At 30.3% G+C, this 15,924-nt stretch overlaps 1 protein-coding gene across 10 annotated transcripts in view; it reads right to left on the reverse strand.

The window, feature by feature from the left end:
• Positions 1-15,924, reverse strand: part of LOC127729202 (CLIP-associating protein 2-like) — a 126,026-nt gene that overhangs the window by 24,819 nt on the left and 85,283 nt on the right. For 9 of the 10 annotated variants that reach the window (XM_052236899.1, XM_052236903.1, XM_052236898.1 and 6 more), the window contains 4 exons: positions 5,731-5,805; positions 3,570-3,776; positions 3,151-3,212; positions 1,907-2,017 (listed from right to left, as the gene is read on the reverse strand). In XM_052236899.1, coding sequence (XP_052092859.1) covers positions 1,907-2,017; positions 3,151-3,212; positions 3,570-3,776; positions 5,731-5,805 — 455 coding nt within the window. The remainder of the gene's footprint in view (positions 1-1,906; positions 2,018-3,150; positions 3,213-3,569; positions 3,777-5,730; positions 5,806-15,924) is intronic. The other variant, XM_052236904.1, reaches the window with a different exon arrangement.

Genomic DNA, 15,924 nt, shown 5'->3' on the forward strand with positions numbered 1-15,924 from the left:
TAAATGATACAATGTCTGAAGGTTACATATTTTTTCCCAAACAGTTTCACATTTTCCAAAAGTAGAATATTCTAGGTATACTTGTATCGAGGTGTTTTTTTTTTAAGTTAAATTTCTTGTAAGAATTGTCTGCACAAGATCTTTTGCTCATTTCAAAATTGAATTATTTTTTTTTTTCGACACAATCCTTTTTTTTTAGCTTGTGTTACTTTTCAAAATAAATATGGTGTTGGTATTATTAGTTCTTCAAAGGTTGGTTTTCAATTGCAGTCAAATCTTCTATGCATTCATTTTTGTATTTTAGGGCCTGGTACAATGACAGTGAAATGTTGGAAAAGGGTAAATTTGTTTGTAGAATGTCTATAGGGAAAATATATGCCAAAATTCTTTAATGGTGCCCAAAATTTTTTTTTAATTTACATTTATACTGAAATCTTTACTTTTAATTTTAAACGATGTTTCTTGCTAACTGTTTGTAAAAAAAGAAATCCCCTCCATATAATGCTGACAACAATTACTTCATGTTAAATCATCCAAGCAGTGTGGAATATTACATCAGATACACAATTAAGGTGAAAACATTTTATAAAATATATATACGAATATACAAACAAGTGATTTTAATATCAAAATGCAAATATCACCAATGTTATAAAATGAATATACAATAAACCTTGTTTTATACTTGAGCTCAAACTTTCAAATAGCTGTAGATTTAGAGAATTCTATAGTGTTTTTATATATATATAAAAAAAAAAGCCAATTTATTAGATCTTCCATTTTAAATTCCAACAAATAGAATTAAAATGCTTTAAGCTGGTGTTAAAATTTCATTGTAATGGATTAACTGAATATCTATATGACCAATATTAATGGAATGAGTTCAAAGATTTATATAATAAAAACCCTGACTTGAATTGTAATATGTAGAGTATCAAATAGCTCTTCTATTTAAACACAGATGTCCCAAGGTCTGAAGACATCGTTTTGAAATGTTTACACATTGTATCAATGAAAATTCCATTCATGTTGTACCTCTTTACTTTCTAGTGGTCTATTCTATTTTAATTTTATCAAGAGGTATATAAAAAAAAGAAATGGTATGTAATGAGACAGAAACTGCAGAGATGTATTTAAGGAGTATCTTGGGTAAAGTCACTTTTATAAAACTGCTTCAATTGAACAATATTGATTTTAATATCAGACAGTTTTTAATTTAGCTATTGCTGAATCTGACAAACTGATAAACTTCCGAAAACCTGGTTTCACACATGAATAGTTTCAACAGCTGTAAATGGAACAGCCCTAAATTCATAGAGTTGCTTTATTGACAAAACATGAAAATTCTTATCTCCTAAAATCAGGATCCACTGAAATACTAACAAGCATGGAACTTCCCGTCTCTTTCCATTATATATTTAGCTCAAGTGACTGCAAGGGGAAGGCTTTTTAAAATAAGTTCTTTCATATTGTGTATACATGTTTTACTATTTCTTTATAATGAAATGCACTATAAACTTTTATTAAAATGCCTTTTAAACAGAAAAGCTCCAAAAATATTCAAGTCAATGTTTGTTTTTCTCATAAATACAAAAATTACAAAATTGTAAACTGCTTCAATTCAATTCCTATTTTAAAGCAACTTTCCTTGCCATTTTCTAAGCATAAAATAGATGAAATAATTTTTTTGAGTAAAAAATACTGTGTTATATTTTATAAGTCAGGATTCATTCTATAAAGAATGATATTTAACAGAAACAAAATAATTTATTGAAGTTTTCTGACTTTGTTACTTACATTGACTAAACATTATTTGGGCTTTATTCTGTTATAGGAGATTTTCTTACAATTTGCCATATATTGTATCAATGTAAATTTTTTGTTACACACAATCAATTGGACCTACCTCGGATGTTTTGCCAAGAGAAGCAAAAGACCTTTCGGAACACACACTAGAATTTTCACTGGCAGCGTCATCTGAATCATACGTATCATATCTTGATCGACCTCCACGTACCTGTAATGTAGTAATGTAACTCATACAATACAACCAAATATTATTAGTAACATAGTGTGCTAATGACCTAATACGATATATATATAGGGTCAGTAAATTCAATATGCGGTTGCTTTTAACCAATCATATTCCTAGAAATGTATAGGAGGTAAGATAAAAATAAATGCTTTGTGTCTATGGATAAATTGAGTTTTGTTGGACAACATTTCTTGAAAGGCAAAAAAAATGAAGTGGCGCCTTATTTCTGCATTCAAAATATTTTGTTATCACTAACTAAATATTTGTACTTGGTCAAGTATTGTTTACATGGTACAACTCATCATAGAACATTAATTCTTTTAACATCTTGAAAATTTCTAAATAAAGGCAAACAGATGGTAGGTGTCTGACAGACCTGAATAGTGCCCTGCTCAACAAATAGGAGGTCATTCTTTTCAATAGTGCCAAAATAAAGTGTAATGAAAATCTGTATAAGCAGATGGACAGACAAGGGAAATACAATATTAGCCCCACTCCTAGCTATATAGAGGGAAGGTATAAATACTGAATACTTCCATCAAGTTTAATATCTATACCAGTTGTAGGCATAATCAATGAAATGGCCTATTGTTCAAAAGACCCTCATATTGATGAGCAAGATTAGCCAATAACTCTCAAAAATACTAGTTATATATTGAGACATTTGCTAAAGAAATAATATTAAGCCAGAAAAAAAATTATGTCTGTGCACTTGTTTTTGAGGTATAAGCTTTTAAGTTTGGCAGCAAACTAGATATCTCTAGATTTTTCATGTATTTAATATAGAGATGGTTTCACTGTCAAATCTTTTAAGAAAATAAGTATTTTACAAAATGAAGTTTCACTTTATTTAATGAAATTATGAAAAACATGGTGGTTTGTAGACAAACTTTCTAATGCATTTAAACATAAAAAGCCAGAGGAGCTTAAAAGAATGAAATTAAGATAATCATGTTAATCAATGAGCCTCTACTGACGAGTAAAATATTTGTGTGTTAATACCAAATCAGTATCATTTTTTTTTCATTTTCTTCAATAGAATATCCCTAAATATGATAGCTGCAGGCCAGTGAAAGCAATGAAATGATAGATTTCCCTTATTTCTATTTACTTACTAAGGCATCTGCCAATGCATCCTCCACATCAGAGCCATGGCGTAACACACGATGTGCAACCACTGAAAAATAAACATACATCATTAGGAATCTTAGCTGTAAAGGGCTATTTTCTATCTTAATCATTCGTGAAAACTGCAATTCAAACTTTTTATGGCTTTTTTTTTAACCCATAAGAAATTTTAATAAAATGAAAAACACAATGTTGATTTTCAAAATTATACTTAGAGAATAACATACGAATATTACTATAGACATTATAGTCTATAGGAGATTGAACTAGAAAGTTGTTCCCTTTCACAAGAGTAGGTCAAAGCCAAATTTTAACCTTTGTGTAAACATTTTAAACTGAAAAATTTATTCTTTATATCAAATCTGTATAAGAAAACTACAAAATGATAATCATTATGTTTTTTTACCTTTGGCCTTGCCACCAGATGAGGGGATTTTACTTCCACTAAGTCGTCGTTCCCTGCCAGAACGTCCATATCTATTAGGACTACCTTCCCGACTAGCACCTTGACTTCTGACCATTCCAGATCGCCGTGGTTTGGCTGGAGTTTTGTCTTTTCTTGTATGCGAGACATAACCAAGTCGAGAATTGGGAGAATTTGATCTACTGTTGGCTGAAAAAAAAGAAAGAACTGTAAAAGTCGGTTTCAATGACTGTAAATTCAGTAATTTGTTGCATGCATTTATTATTATGATTGATGAACAATTGATTTAAAATACAAATTAATTATGAAGTTTTCACAAAATGCTACAAATAATCCTATCAAACATAAAATGTCAGTTTTTTTTTGTGAAACCTCACCTTCCACAATTTTTAAAATAATAAAAACATCACAAAAATTTTGGAATTTACAGTATTTAAATTGAAAAATTATCAACATACATTTTGACTTTATACTTTGATTTCCTTTGTCAGAAAAAATAACAATTAACAATTGTAAATGACTATTCACTTAAGGAAATTTAATTGGCTTAATTTAATCTTTTTCTTAAATTTCCTTAAGCGAATAGTCATTTACTATTCACTTAAGGAAATTTAAGAAATAGATAAAATTAAGCCAATATCTTTTCTACAATATATATAAATTACTTAATAATGGAGAAATGACAATTCTCACAAAATATTTTGAAATAAAAGTCATTTATAAAAAATAGCATTCAATTTTACTCTTAAGATTTTTTGTGATATGGGCAGAATTTATTGAACATGTTTGATTTAGCTGCCAAAATGTAGCTCTCAGGACCTTATGATATTTTTTGACAATTTTCGGACCATATAGTTAGCAAATTGTCAAAAAATATCATAAGGACCTAAGAGCTACCATTCCTCAGCTATGTTTATTTATGCCATTATGGAATGTTTCTCAATAAAGTAAACATTACAAGATTTTTTGTTTAGTAAAACCAGTGAATTTCTTTGTGTTTTATTTTTTTATGACCTCTTTCCACATGTACTAAGATCTTCATTATTTATTTGACGTTTCTCACCTGTATATTTTAGTATGTAAAACATACATATTTTTTGTATGTTTGCTGATGAGCTATTACTGAAAAAAGTGGCAAAAACAAAACTATTTTTTTCGAATTTCTAATATGTAAATGTTTGCTTTTTCCTAAACATGCATTGCAGAATATAAACAATGGTCAAATTCTTCAGAGGACATAAACTATGTATCAGCATCTTTATAATATTTACACACAAATAATTGAATATTGATAATGCTCAACAAAAACATATGTGTGTTTATGGTTTCCTCATTTTTTAAATTGTTTTTACCTTGCGTATTTGGGGACCCTCTGCAGTTTTATCATGATTCACTAACAAAAAGCAAGTAGACTTTTAAGATTTTGAATTTTGAGGCATAAAAAATATGTCAGGTAGAGAAACCCTGAACAGAAAACCCTAAACACAAATATTTTTTTTTTTCAATTTTGGCCTAAATCTATGCTAAAAACTATAAAAACAGTTGTTCAGTATCTACAAATAAACACACAAAGCAGTGCACAATAACAACAAACATGTTATAAGCACAACAGGCAAACTTAAAGGAAAGAAAGAATAGAAACAAGTAATAACTTTCTAAACATTTCATTTACAAAATATTTCATAATTTTCTAAATCTTCCACACTTAATTCTCTAAGAATGAAAACTATTGTCATTTTCATAATGAACATCACAATTAAAATCATCATGCCCCAGTGCATTTTTTAATATAAAAGGGGAAGATAACATAATAAAATTAAATCAATGGAAAAAAATATACTGAGCCACATGCTATTGTGCACTTATCTTTTAAATATTTTTCTCTCTAAGTGTCCCTGTATTACTATCAACGATGAGTAACACAGTAACACAAGTTGTAGAAATGTCATGCTTTGTAAGGTACAAACTACAGACTAATTCTCTTGTTAGATCAGGACCAATCAAGTTGTTATCTGACACCAAAGGGACACAACTCAAAACAAAGTCCTCAGTCAACACATGTTATTATGTAATATGTCTAACGATCAAATCTATAAAAACTTTCCAAGACCGTCACAACATGTCTGTGTGTTCCATTACTTACGTTGAGATTGTGATGCGCCTGAAGTCCTCGGTCGTCGACTGGAGGTTGAATGACTGGTACTACTTTTCTGTCTCGCTGTAAAAGGTTCAAGTTAATTCCAATACAAAACATAAAATCATATTTTTCTACAAAGATTTTTTTCACCTATTCTTGAATTTTACTAACACCTGAGATATTAAATCTAAATTTCTTTTGACTTTCTCATCTTTCTAAACTACAAATCAATGATATTTCTTAATCTGCAATCAGGAGCTTCGCCACATCAGTAAGAGTAAAAATGCTGCAATTCTTAAACATATCTTCTTGTAACTTACTAGTTTTATTTTGATTTGAGACCCTGTTTACACTTGTACAAAATGGAACCAATCTTTATTTGATCTTAAAAAGACCAGTTCGTTTTTACATTTGCACAATCAAGATCGATCTTATCTAATCTAGTGCGTTTACACTGCAACATAAAAAGAATCTGACCTGATTACTTTACATTTCTTAAACAAATAATAGTAAAAATGGAATAGAATAATAACGTGTATATTTCGCGCGGACTATCACACACTGCAAAATTATGGAGAAAATAATTGGATCATTGGAATTTCGCATGCAGTTATCAATTATCTTTTTGGTTCACAAGCCAAAAGTCATTAAACAATGAAATGTAAGAAAGTCTTCTTACATCACTTAAACACGAACTGTCAATGAGTTTGAAGATGAGGACTTGCAGCAAAGAAACAGAATTTATTGATTCAAATGGATGATGCAAATACGGCAGAATCTATTTTGATTTTTCCTATCCTATCCATCGTTTTTAAACATCGTGTGTTTTTGCTGCCGAACATGCACAGATTTATTTTCATATCTTAATATAACAGTCACTTGAAGAAAGATTGATCTTTTTAAAACCACCTCTGGAGGGGAACTTTTTAAGTCAGATTGAAGATCGATCTTTCCTGTTTACATTAGACTAAAGATCGATCCTTTTAGATCGATCTCAGCCTATTCTCAGAAAAGATCGATATTTTTACAAGTGTAAACAGGGTCTATGTGAGAGCTATTGTAAAAGGCAGAAATCATAAAAATTGTAAGTAAAACTTGATTAAAATTTGATGGTAAAGGAATTTGTGTTTTATATAAGCAATCCTTATTTCAATAGATATCAAATATTCAAAAAAATTTAATGAAATCAACAATATATCTTCAAGAAAATATTCAAGTTTGATTAATTCAGTTCTGACACATGGATTTACATTCTCATCCTTTTGTCTCTGGATGTCTCATTGGCAATTATTCCATATTCTTTGTAGTCTAAATGCCTCATTGGCAATTATTCCACATTCTTTGCTTTTTCTGGATGTCTCATTGGCAATTATTCCACACACTTTGGTCTCTTGATGTTTCATAGGCAATTATTCCACACACTTTGGTCTCTTGATGTTTCATTGGCAATTATTCCACACACTTTGGTCTCTTGATGTTTCATTGGCAATTATTCCACATACTTTGGTCTCTGGATGTCTCATTAACAATTATTCCACATTATTCCACATACTTTGGTCTCAGGGTGTCTCGTTGATAATTATTCCTCATCCTTGGGTCTCTGGGTGTCTCATTGGCAATTATTCCACATCCCTTATCTTTATATGAAAGCTTTTTTTTTTCTTTTGAAATATGTTATTTTTAAGTATGAATCTTAGGGATGTTATATATTATTGAAACCTTTTTTTCTTTTCATTTTAAGATATATATGTACATGTATATAAAGGTATAATTGAATAATAATTGATAACCAGATGAACATAATACATTATATTATAGTGATATACTATAGCTCAGTATATTGGAATCTACACTATTATGTGCCCTCTATTCCCAAACTAATAATCTAGCCATCCCCAACCCTCTTTGTTGTGAATACTACAGAAAGTTCATTTATAAATCCTAGGCTGTTTAATAAATATATTATAATTCCATCTCACTTTTATCTTTTCAACCAAACTGATTCAAATTAATCCTCAAGAGAATTTAAACTTTTATTTGAAAACAGTAACATGAGTAAATAGCAATTGCATTGTTCTAAGGTTATAATTTCATTTTAAATTTCTAAATATAATTGTATAATTGTATTTTTATGTGACTTTCTTAACCAGTGAAAGTTAAACTTGAAGTTCTTAAAATCTAAAATAAATTCAATGCCTAACTTGACAGGGCAAGACAGAATATTTTCTTGATATAAAATCTGACCATTGAGATAATCATTCAACAAACCTCTACTATATTTTTTTTTAAATCACAAGATAGAACAATCATTACCAATATATTCATCCATTTCAACATCTGAAAGGTATTCAGTATCATTCTCATATTCAACATTTTCAATCTCAGATCTTGAAGGTATTTCAACAACATAAGGGAATAAGGCAAAATGTACTTTCTTAGGTCTGTTCCACAGTGCACTGTTTTCATTGGCAAGCATAATCATTTTCCAAAAATATTTTATAGTTATTGAATTCTTAGAGAAAAAGCTTTAGGTCAAAGATCACAATATAAAACTTTTCAACATCCATATTTCATACAATTCCAAATTACAAAGTGCTGTGCACAATAACTTTCAATAAGAAGTATATTCCATATTCTGTGAACTTTAGCATACCAATTGTCATCATATAACATCCATATCTTATTCATCCAATAATTATTAATCAGAAGTATAATCCTCATTCAATAGTATACAATTTGTTAGTACTAAAGAGAGATTCTTTCCATGCACAATCCATAAAAACATATCACAACATTCCATTCAAGTTTTTAATTAAAATTGAAATTAATCAACGTTTATGTTTATGTATTAATCACAAATGTTTAAATCAACACCCACACCCATGACATGGATGGACTACTAAACAATATAATCCACAATTGATTTTCAATGCTTTCAACTTTATAAATATTTTAATTCAATTTTATTATTGAATTTCAATACTACAAATTCCTTTGATATTAAATATACATAGGTCTTTGTTTTCAGCGAGTATCCATTGCAGAAATCAGTTTCAGAGAAATGATGAAGGGAAAAACGTTCAGTAAAAATCCAGCTAGGCTATGCAACATTATTCCAATGTAATTTCATAAGCTAAAACTTCAAACTGTCATCTGGAGATTATTAAGCAATGCCGTGTTTTCCCTGAACCCGTTCTGTTCGGACAAATCTCTTAACAGGAAGCACAGTACAAACAAAGTATATCTGTTAAATTAAAATTCCTGAATTTGTTGATTTCCGTTATGATCCAACTATAAATCAGGTATTTATTGAATATCCCAATACACAATGGTCAATGATCGACAGATTATAGAGTTAACGGTGCAGACCTGTTATAGAATTTGTATTTAAACTTTATAAAGAAGTAAATCTGATGATCGTTGGTCAGAATAACTATTTTCTCCTGAATGATAAATGTTCAAATAAAACACTAATTCTAATCCTTTACAATAACACAGGTGATTAATAAATTAAGTCCATATCAGATGGTCAGTTAGGGATCACTGAATCAAAACAATCATATCTATTACAAAATATTTAGATATCATAGTCTACTGGTCACTTGTCAGAGTATAATAATTTCTTGACCAAGATCCCCTCTCTATCTACATGTATAACTGGTAAAGACAATAAAACACAAATGGACACATTTATTGTAAAGTCATATGTTTTTTATATCATTGCCTGTGAGCATTTTCTATCACTCAACAAATACTGATATAAATGTTCTATAACTAACATTTTTTCAAAATCTTATGTTCCAAACTTATAGTGATTTTTCACATGGCCATCTTTCCTTCATCCCTTTTTCTTAAATAATTGTTGCATGTTTTAATACTTTTGTTTTCTAACAAGTCATAAAGAATTCCCCAATAACAAATCCAATATTTCTCAAACTTCCTTCATAGCAAAGACATAATGCAAGAGTGACCTGACTATTCTTTTTTTCTCACAGCAATCTTTATCTCAACTTTTAAATATCCCACATCATTTCATCAAAATAAATCATCTCCACAAAAAACAATAGATGTCATATATAATTACAATCGATCTACATCCAGGTAATCAAATCAATTTCAGGTTGACAGAACTTTATGAAGCAGATTAACTTATCCCACATAGTAAGGTATAACCCTAAACAAAGGATGGTATGACTCACGTCCAGGTAAACCGTTACATACAAACAAGTTATTACCTAGCCAGGTGCTATCAACATCTCCATCAGCTAGCCATAGGCAATAATTTGTACCTTCATCTTAGACCAATATTGAGGAACAAATTTTATGAGTCTCGTGAAAATGTACTAATAACAGCTACAAGTGCTGCCATCTTTACGTGATTCTTTATTATAAATTTAAATCAAATAGATAATCAAGAGCAACTTTTCATTTAGAGAAAGTGGCACTAAAAATCATCGATAATGAAATACCTTACTTAATGTGCATGAAAAGATGCATCTTTAATGCGCTAAACATCATATGCATGGATGAAAGTTTAAAGCATTCTTAGAACACTGATTGTGGATCTCAAACCATACAATTTTACAATTTTACATTGCTTTGGCATTTGCAGAGAGTCAACTAGATGGGGTTGCAGTGTAACTATGCTGATGTTTTCCGAAAATAATAATTTTTGTTTTTTTTTCTTTCAGATTTTGACTTTTGCAATTAACATACTTTTTAATTACTTGATACAAAAAGAAAAGATACCATATAAAAAATATCTTGTCAATACTTGTGCACTGGATTTGTAACAACAATGTGTTAACTGAAATTGCTCACACTGTATGTTTATAAATAAACCAAGATTTACCTGTCTTTATTATACAACTAAGTATGTAATAATTTCCTTTTACTTACTATTTTATTACCTAGATTAGCAACAAAAGATTACTAAGGAATGTCAGCATTTGGCTACTTTGATCTTTTCAATATGAATAAAGGGAGACTGTTCAAACTTTATTGATTACTTTATAATCTAATTTCAAAACATTTTGCCTCGTCATCACAATTTCTAAATGGATATTTATGAAAAGATGGAAGTTTTTGCCAGTACATAGGGACTTTGGCCTTATTAATTTATTTTAATCCTTTTTAAGTTAAAAAATGGTAGATTTAATTCTTTTTTTTTGGTGAGGGGGGAGGTTGATTTGTGGGGACTTCTTATGGATGTCTTAGAGATGCCAAACGTTTTGATCCCATTTTTATTACTGCTTCAATATGAGTTGCTTTAGATCCTTAATTACTATAGTTAGTTTTTACAAAATAGTTTTAATCATTCCTGTTCTTAAATTACACTATTTAAAACAAAGAATTGAATGTTTAAATAGAATCTGCACAATATCTTACCAGGATCATTTCGGAACCAGTTATTAACAGAAAATAAAACAACAGTACTCTTGTCCATAACAAAGAATGGGGTTGCAGTGTAAATTTATGAAAAGATGAAGTTTTTGCAAGTACATAGGGACTTTGGCCTTATTAATTTATTTTATATATAAAAGATATTTGAGATTTCAGACTATTCAAAATCTTTTAAGTTGTACAGTAATTTATTTTACAACATGTAATCCTTTTTAAGTTAAACTAGAGGCTCTCAAGAGCCTGTGTCGCTCACCTGTATTTACTGATACTTTGGAAATCATGTAAAATAAAGTTAAAATCATAATTAATAGTATTAGATATTAGATATTATAATGATATCTAAGATAATTACAAAAAACTGCAAAATTTCTGTAAAATTACTAACTCGGGGCAGCAACCCAACAACGGGTTGTCGGATTCGTCTGAAAATTTTAGGGCAGATAAATCTAAATCTGATGAACATTTTTGCCACCTGTCAGATTTGCTCTAAATGATTTAGTTTCAGAGATATAAACCAAAAACTGCATTTTACCCCTATGTTCTATTTAACCAAGTCGGCCATGACGGTTGGAAGGCGGGGTCATCGGGCACATTTTTTAAACTAGATACCCTAATAATGATTATGGCCAAGTATGGTTAAATTTGTCTCAGTAGTTTCAGAGAAGAAGATTTTTGTAAAAGATTACAAAAATTTACGAAAATTTGTTAAAAATTGACTATAAAGGGCAATAACTCCTAAACGGGTCGACTGACAATTTTGGTCATGGCTACTTATTTGTAGATCTTACTTTGCTGAACATTATTGCTGTTTACAGTTTATCTCTATCTATAATAATATTCAAGATAATAACCAATAAAATGCTTCGCTGGGGCGCAGCTTGATACGACCGCAGAGGTCGAACCCTGAACAGTTGGGGCAAGTATGGACACAACATTCAAGCTTGATACAGCTCTGAATTTGGATTGTTATTAAATATTTGACACAGCATAGGTTTCTGACACAGAAAGAATGTGGTCTTTAATTTACCTATTATGGTCCAATGTCCAAAATCAAAATACATGGTTAGATTCAGCATATCAAAGAACCCCATATATTCAATTTTTGTTAAAATCAAACAAAGTTTAATTTTGGACCCCAACTTGGACAAACTTGAAAACTGGGCCCATAATCAAAAATCTAAACACATGTTTAGATTCAGCATATCAAAGAACCCCAAGAAATCAATTTTTGCTAAAATCAAACTAAGTTTAAATTTGGACCCTTTGGACCTTAATGTAGACCAATTTAAAAAACGGGACTAAAAAATTAAAAATCTAAATACACGGTTAGATTTGGAATATCAAAGAACCCCAATAATTCAATTTTTGATGAAATCAAACAAAGTTTAATTTTGGACCCTTTTGACCTCAATAAGAACCAATTTGATAGCGGGGCCCACAAATAAAAAATCTAAATTCATGGTTAGATTCAGCATATCAAAGAACCTCATATATTCAATTTTTGTTGAAATCAAACAAAGTTTAATTTTGGACCCCAATTTGGACCAACTTGAAAACTGGGCCCATTATAAAAAATCTAAATACATGTTTAGATTCAGCATATCAAAGAACCCCATATATTCAATTTTTGTTGAAATCAAACAAAGTTTAATTTTGGACCCCAACTTGGACAAACTTGAAAACTGGGCCCATAATCAAAAATCTAAACACATGTTTAGATTCAGCATATCAAAGAACCCCAAAAAATCAATTTTTGCTAAAATCAAACTAAGTTTAATTTTGGACCCTTTGTACCTTAATTCAGACCAATTTAAAAAACGGGACTAAAAAATTAAAAATCTAAATACACGGTTAGATTTGGAATATCAAAGAACCCCAATAATTCAATTTTTGATGAAATCAAACAAAGTTTAATTTTGGACCCTTTTGACCTCAATAAGAACCAATTTGATAGCGGGGCCCACAAATAAAAAATCTAAATTCATGGTTAGATTCAGCATATCAAAGAACCCCATATATTCAATTTTTGTTGAAATCAAAAAAAGTTTAATTTTGGACCCCATCTTGGACCAACTTGAAAACTGGGCCCATAATCAAAAATCTAAACACATGTTTAGATTCAGCATATCAAAGAACCCCAAGAATTCAATTTTTGTTAAAATCAAACTAAGTTTAATTTTGGACCCTTTGGACCTCAATGAAGACCAATTTAAAAAACGGGACCCAAATTAAACATCTAAAAACACGGTTAGATTTGGCATATCAAAGAACCCCAATGATTCAATTTTTGATGAAATCAAACAAAGTTTAATTTTGGACCCCTTTGACCTCAATATGAACCAATTTGATAGCGGGGCCTACAAATAAAAAATCTAAATACATGGTTAGATTCAGCATATCAAAGAACCTCATATATTCAATTTTTGTTGAAATCAAACAAAGTTTAATTTTGGACCCCAATTTGGACCAACTTGAAAACTGGGCCCATAATAAAAAATCTAAATACATGTTTAGATTCAGCATATCAAAGAACCCCATATATTCAATTTTTGTTGAAATCAAACAAAGTTTTAATACTGGACCCTATCTTGGACCAACTTGAACACTGGGCCCATAATTAAAAATCTAAACACATGTTTAGATTCAGCATATCAAAGAACCCCAAGAAATCAAACAAAGTTTAATGTTGGACCCCAATTTGGACCAACTTGAAAACTGGGCCAAAAATCAAAAATCTAAATACATGTTTAGATTCAGCATATCAAAGAACCTCATATATTCAATTTTTGCTAAAATCAAACAAAGTTTAATTTTGGACCCTTTGGACCTTAATGTAGACTATTTTGAAAACTGGACCCAAAATTAAAAATCTAAATACACTGTTAGATTCGGCATAACAAATAAATAAATGTGATCAAAGATTTTACAAATCTAATGCGCCATACTGTGCAATTAAAGATTACTTCTTGAAATTTTTCAATATTTGAAATATGAAAAAAAAATAATATTTGAAGAATAATTCTTTTTAATTTCTGAAATCTGAAATGAGAAAAAATTGACCCCCCACAATTTCTTTTTATCCCCCAAAAAATTCTTTCCCTCAAGATATGGTCATAATCTCAATTCAAATTTCCAATGGAGTTGGCAACCAAAATTACCCATTTAATTTTACCATAGTGCTAACTTAATCTATTTTATAATAGAATTAAAAATATAGTGTCAAATCTTTCATATGGATTTTATTGTAAAATAAAATGATGCAACATTTGCAGATATTTTTACTGGTCTTCCTTTATAAATATGCATTTCTTTAAACATAATTTAAAAGCAGTGTAAGGGAAGTAACCAAAACGTTGTATTTGGATTACCTCCCTTACACTGTTTTAAATTATCTTTATTGTTCATTAACCATTACTTTATACATAATTTAAAAGCAGTGTAAGGGAGATAATTTCAATGATGTATTTGATTTATCTCCCTTACACTGCTTTAAATTATGTTTTGTACGAAGTATTTGTCCATTAACCAGGACAACCTTGTTTTCCCCCCTTTTTTGCCCCTAATTCTTAAATGGTTTGAGCCATAACCCCCCAAAGCAAATCCTAACCATCCCTTTGTGGTATGGAAACTTGTAGTATAATTTCAGAGAGATCCATACACTGTTCCACAGTTATTGTCTTAAACTAGAAAATGCTTAGTTTTGGCCCCTTTTTGGCCCCTAATTCCTTAACTGTTGGTACCATAACCCCCAAAATCAATCCCAACCTTCCTTTTGTGGTATTTAACCTTATGGTAAAATTTCAAAAAGATCCATTCACTTAAACTAAAGTTAGAGTGCGAAAACCAATGCGTCTTCGGACGACAACGCAGGACGACGACGACGACGCCAACGTCATACCAATATACGACCACAAAAATTTTTTTGCGGTCGTATAAAAACTGCAAAATTTCCTTAAAATTACCAATTCAGGGGCAGCAACCCAACAACAGATTGTCAGATTTGTTTGAAAATTTCACGGCGGATAGATCTTGATCTGATAATCAGTTTTATCCTATGTCAGATTTACTCTAAATGCTTTGGTTTCAGAGATATAAGCCAAAATCTACATTTTACCCCTATGTTCTATTTTAAGTCATGGCGGCCATCTCGGTTGGTTGGCGGGGTCATCGGACACATTTTTTAAAACTAGATACCCTTATAATGATTATGGCCAAGTATTGTTAAATTTGTCTCAGTAGTTTCAGAGAAGAAGATTTTTGTTAAAGATCACAAAAATTTAAGAAAAATTGTTAAAAATTGACTATAATCGCCAATAACTCCTAAAGGGGTCGACTGATAATTTTGGTCATGACGACTTATTTGTAGATCTTACTTTGCTGAACATTATTGCTGTTTACAGTTTATCTCTATCTATAATAATATTCAAGATAATAACCAAAAACTGCAAAATTTCCTTAAAATTACCAATTCAGGGGCAGCAACCCAACAACAGGTTGTCAGATTTGTCTGAAAATGTCAGGGCAGATAGATCTAGACCTGATAATCAGTTTTACCCTTTGTCAGATTTACTCTAAATGCTTTGGTTTCAGAGATATAAGCCAAAATCTACATTTTACCCCTATGTTCTATTTTTAGCCATGGCGGCCATCTAGGTTAAAAGGCGGGGTCATCGGACACATTTTTTAAACTAGATACCCCAATGATGATTGTGGCCAAGTTTGGTTAAATTTGGCCCAGTGGTTTCAGAGGAAAAGATTTTTGTAAAAAGCTAACGACGACCACGGACGCCAAGTGGT

The sequence above is a fragment of the Mytilus californianus genome, unplaced genomic scaffold, assembly GCF_021869535.1.
Source record: "Mytilus californianus isolate M0D057914Y unplaced genomic scaffold, xbMytCali1.0.p SCAF_2, whole genome shotgun sequence".
NCBI classification, from domain to species: Eukaryota; Metazoa; Mollusca; class Bivalvia; order Mytilida; family Mytilidae; genus Mytilus; species Mytilus californianus.